Source organism: Neltuma alba, unplaced genomic scaffold (assembly GCF_004799145.2).
Source record: "Neltuma alba isolate B1F8T4 unplaced genomic scaffold, ASM479914v2 tig00011578_pilon, whole genome shotgun sequence".
Classification (NCBI taxonomy): Eukaryota; Viridiplantae; Streptophyta; class Magnoliopsida; order Fabales; family Fabaceae; genus Neltuma; species Neltuma alba.
The window spans coordinates 11019-16095 of NW_021636231.1; the positions used below are offsets into that span (position 1 = coordinate 11019).

General features: G+C 34.4%; 1 protein-coding gene across 2 annotated transcripts; it reads left to right on the forward strand.

Annotated features, from left to right (window-relative positions):
* The first annotated feature begins 251 nt into the window (after positions 1–251).
* LOC114715221 (cyclic phosphodiesterase-like) lies at positions 252–2997 on the forward strand. 2 transcript variants are annotated; one of them, XM_028900022.1, is made up of 4 exons: positions 252–461; positions 579–877; positions 1389–1443; positions 2510–2997. In XM_028900022.1, exons 1-4 carry the CDS (start codon positions 320–322, stop codon positions 2710–2712), a joined length of 699 nt encoding a protein of 232 aa, XP_028755855.1. In that variant the 5' UTR covers positions 252–319; the 3' UTR covers positions 2713–2997. The 2 variants fall into 2 exon arrangements, with proteins under 2 accessions (XP_028755855.1, XP_028755854.1); XM_028900021.1 differs by having other exon boundaries at positions 256–877.
* Positions 2998–5077: the final 2080 nt, after the last annotated feature.

Consider the following 5077-nt stretch of genomic DNA (forward strand, 5'->3'; position numbering starts at 1 on the left):
TTGACGGTAAAACTGAAGAAAATATATTAAACATTCAAAAAGCTCTAAAATGTATCTTATAAAAAGAAACTTGGCTATTCAAGAAATTGTCTCATATAAAAAAGAGCGGAAGGAGACAGAGAGTAATAAATTTTTAATGGGGATTTTCTTCGATTTTTTCTATTTATTTTGATTGGGGATATTTATTACAATTTGCAAGAGAGGCTCGTGAATGTGGTGTTTGCTAGAACAGCTACCATCAGAGTGAAACGACGGCATTTCCTTTTGTCTGGGCATATGCACAGAATGTGCCTTCCTTCTCCCCCAGAAGCAAAGGCGAATGCAATCTTCCCACTCCGTCATCTGCTCCGCAATTCACTCTTTCCATTCGATTCCTTCAGAAGCTTGCTTTTTTAACTCAAACGCATACTTCAATCCCCACTTCCCATTAGACAATTCCAAAACAGTGTCTTGCGGTGAAGGTATCGCTAAGTTTCACACGCTTCCCTGTCCATTTTTTTCTGCGTCATTCACTTCTTTGCCTTCTTCTGCATCTTGGGCTTCTCCGTTTTCCTCTTCTTCCTCCATGGGAACCCCAGAAAACATTCTCGAACCTGAAGCTCAGAAGTATGTGTATTCGGTGTGGGCTCAACCAACGGAAGATGTGCGGGATAGGATGAAGAAGCTGATGAGCGGCCTCCGATCGGAGTTCGGTGGGCCTGAGTTTGAACCCCACATAACAGTCGTAGGCGCGATCAGACTGACTGCCGATGACGCTCTCAAGAAGTTCCGGTCCGCGTGTGAAAGCCTCAAGGCTTATAATGCCACCGTTGATCGTGTGGCTACAGGGACTTTCTTTTATCAGTGTGTTTACCTTCTGATTCATCCCACCCCTGAGGTACTCTTCCAATTTTCTTTTCTAGTTTTTTCTGTCGTTTAGTTATTTTAATTTCTGGTCTCTGTTGTTAGTTTTGTATTAGTTAATGGACAAGCGATTGATCCACATGGCATTGAAATTGTTGTTCGTGTTCCTCTAAGGTTTTGAATTTTGATTATGAAGTTGTCAAATCAGCACCGATTCTGGACATGTGCTTTGACTGTAATGCATTTTGACAGTTAATATGTTATCTGTGTTAAATACTTCCATTCCTATTGATCCATTTTAGTTTGTATCTGTTGTGGTCATGGACATTGATTTTCTGCTGCAGGTTTATTAAAGCATTTCTCAGAATTGTAAAATTGGAATTGAAGGGGGGGCTTAATTTTTTCCCATTAACTTTTGAGCAATAATATTGACATAAAGTTATACTTGTGCATGGCCAATTCCTACTTATGACCCAAATTTGGAAGGCTTTCTCATGTCATTTTTATTTTGATTTTCTCCATTTTTAATTTCTTTTCCTCAACAGGTAGTGGAAACTAGCGATCACTGCATCAGTCATTTTGGTTACAATAGATCATCTCGTAAGTTACATGATATTATTTTTTGCCTGAAGCTTTATCTTTTTGCTGGCTTCTAGTGGAAGTCTATATACAAAAGTAAATCCGTTTTGTTTTACCACCTATGAAGCTGTCAGAATGCAGAATCAAAACACAGGAAAGTATTGTATTGCTCACTAATAAGAAAATCCTCTCGGTTTTTTAAATTCAGATCATGAAGCTGATTAAAATATATCAACCATATTTATGAGAGATTTGCTAGAGTTTTACGTTAGCTGACCCTCTATTTGGCCTTGGGACCAACTATAAAACATAGGCAGAGTTATGTTAACATTGAGATGTGTTTTACACATTTCAGATGTTTGTTGTAGTAATAAGTGATGACTTATGATAAAGAATAGCCATGAAAAGAATATCTTAATGTGACAGAGATCTTAGGCTCTTACTGGTTAAGCGAAGCCTCTTGTAGCCAAACTCTAGAAGAAAACAGAGGCTGCAATACTGGATGCAATTCTATCTCCTTTATCCTTATAATTAAGTGCAGTTTTGAGTACACAAGAAGTGTAGTTTTAGATAGTGTACTAAAATTCCCCTTCACTTTCATTTGAGATAACTCATTTAAACTTTTATGGTTTAGCGTTGGAAACAGGGTCAGGACATTTCACTCCCACACAAGGCTTCTCCATTTTCTTCTCACCTCCTTTATTTACTTCCCACCTAATGGGATTGCTTCGTGTGCCAAGGAAAGTTTAGCCTTTTGAGTCGTACCTTTCTTAACCAAAAATGGAAAAGAAGAGTTATAAATACCCAAGGGTGAGAGTATGGCGTCAAGTGGCATATCCTTTTAAATCCGTTTGCTTTCTGAGTACAAACCCAGGTCTTTGGCTTCTCAAATACTTTAGTTCTTTGAAACTTAGATATCAATGACATCTTGATGAAAGAACATTTAGTTTTAACTCTCAGGTGACATGTTTAGGTTTAAGTTGACATATGCAAGGTTAAAATCTCTCAACCAGTATAATAAAACTATATATGGAGATAATAGGGAAAAACTCTCTTTTGCTCATGCTTATGTTGTTTGTGTTTGCAGCTTACATGCCACACCTGAGCCTTCTGTATGGAGATTTAACTGATGAGGAGAAGAAAAGGGCTCAAGAAAGAGCCAATGCTCTCGATGACGTCAGTGGGTTGAGCTTTCAAATAAGTCGCCTTGCATTATACAAGACAGACACTGAAGACAAAACTCTGAAATCCTGGGAGAAAATTACTGATTGTGTTCTTAGTCCAAGTTAGCTTTGCTTCTTATGACCTATTTTGATGATATCTGTTGAGGATTTGCTTGTGACTTAAATTTGACTCAATCCACAGTCTCATGAACCATATTAGGTCCCTGTTACTCTATGGAAATGATATAGAAAAGAGCAGATATGATCCTCGAGTGAAAAAACAGGGAACAAGCTCAATTTTTTATTTTTTATTTTTTTTGAGGTCAGGAGGGAACAACCTGAAGTTGAAAGAAGTGCACTGAATTTTATCTTGGTATGCATGTGGTTTTAAGGGCAGGTTTGTCTATCCAAAGTTTAATTATATCAAGTTTGAAGAAATTTAGATGTTGCACAATAAAAAGGCACTAAATTAAAGATTTCTTGGCTAAACCATGCGTGTAAATTAAATACACCATATAGCCAAAATAAAAAGAATGAAAAACAATCATGGCAATTGCAAAACGGTAACAATGAAAAGATTCAAAGGATTGTTGCTTGGTAGTTGAGCAAACTTGATAGTAACTTGAGCTTTACGAACTTGTGCCCTTGGGGAGGAATGTGAAGCAGAGAAAGTCAGTGCCGTGGTTTTGGACTTGTTAAACCACAGTTTACAATGCACCTAAGAAACTCTGTATTTAGAGTACCCTGCAAGACGTAAGGAACTCCAAATTTATATTAAACCAAACTTCACATTTAGAAAACTTGTCATGAAGCTGTTATTATTCCATCAAATACGGATGGTGTTCATGATTTTGTTGAATCTTTGCATATGCGATACCACCAATAAACATAACTATAAAGTTTCAAAAAAAGGTTTAAACACTTATTTATCAAGCGAAGAAGCAAGAGAATCGCGTCCATAATGATTTTTTTTTTAATTACTCTTATTGATACTCCATCAACTATAATTAAATAGGAGAGGAAACAAAAATATTAAGAAAGATAATTATAGTGTTTTAAGAAAAACATGTCATATTTTTTATAATTAACTAACTTACTTAATTTTTTTAGTATAATCAAATTAATTAAACAGGTCTTAAATTAAGGAACGAACGAGTACATAAGATGTTTTGAATAGCTTTTTTATGTGAACATAGTTTTATGAAAATATTTTTTTTTTTAAGTCCTTGGTTATGAGGATGGCAGGGGATGTTGAAATTAGGTTAGAACGATGAAGGCGTTTTGGGTTGAACGTTGTAGTTGTAGACATTGTGTATGTTTGCGAGAGCAATTTATGGGCCATAAATAGCTTATTTTGCAGCTAAAACCCGATTTAGAAAGCCAGCCTGTTTGAGAAAGATTGTACAAGACCGCACTTGGGGGCTAAAAATGGGACTAAGCGCGCGATTCACCTTAAGCTGGGGGAGGTGACTTTTTCAAGTGGCAATCGGGTTTAGGACCGTTGGAAATTGTCGGAATAATATTTTTCTCTCACTCCTCCTATTATTCTCTTATTATTTAATAAAACTCATGTTCATTTGGGTCGTTTTACAACCTTAATATACCTTTATTAGATCATAATCCAAACAATCTTTTATTCAAATTAATTTTTACAAACTAATTTTTATAAAATCTAATCTAAACACAATTCACATTACTCGATCTAATTTTTGTTCAATCTTATTTTTTCAAAAATCAGATTGCAAATAAATTACTTTTTCTACCGCTAATCTAAATGAACTTATTATTTTCATCTTCAATCAACTTTCAGGTCTCAGTTGTTTTCTTTTTCCCTCTTTCCAAATATGACGTGGATTTAATTAAAATGCCATCTCAACTTCTTTTACTAGAGTCAGCTCTCTCTTTTTTTGTAATTTTCAACAAATTATAAATATAATGAGTTAAAATTAAGAAATTGAGTCATAATTAAGTTAAATATACAAAGAGTAAAAGATTAATTTTTCCTGTTATTTAAATTTACATTTTGCGTTATTAATGTCGTATAAAATAAGTGTGATACTTATGATTTTAATGTTAATGGGACTCCAGCTTTTGTTTGTCACTCGCTATTTTTCAAAGAGGTTGCAACGGTAGTTTTTATGTTATATATAGAGTGATGGACTACTCCTCCGGCTCTTGATATAGGGCCTAATTGTTGAGTTGATTTTGATTTTAAATATAAGACCTATTTCTCATATTTATCATTTTTTCTAAATTACCCCTATAGATACTTTCTCAATTACAATAAAGTAGAAGATGAGGGAGGATATTAAGAAAGATGATTATAGTGTTTTAGAAAAAAATATCATATTTCTTATAATTAACTAATTTATCTAACTTCCTTAATCTAATCAAATTAGTTAAATATGTATTATATTAAGGACCGGAGGGATATTATATTATGAAGTAAAATATTCTAACTTCTCTAAGAATATTGTCAAAAGATATTTTTC

Coding starts and splice junctions, on each gene's coding strand:
- LOC114715221 (XM_028900021.1), top strand. CDS start 320: ATGCAATCTTCCCACTCCGTCATCTGCTCCGCAATTCACTCTTTCCAT. Junction 878..1,388: donor TGATTCATCCCACCCCTGAG/GTACTCTTCCAA, acceptor TTTCCTCAACAG/GTAGTGGAAACTAGCGATCA. Junction 1,444..2,509: donor TGGTTACAATAGATCATCTC/GTAAGTTACATG, acceptor TTGTGTTTGCAG/CTTACATGCCACACCTGAGC.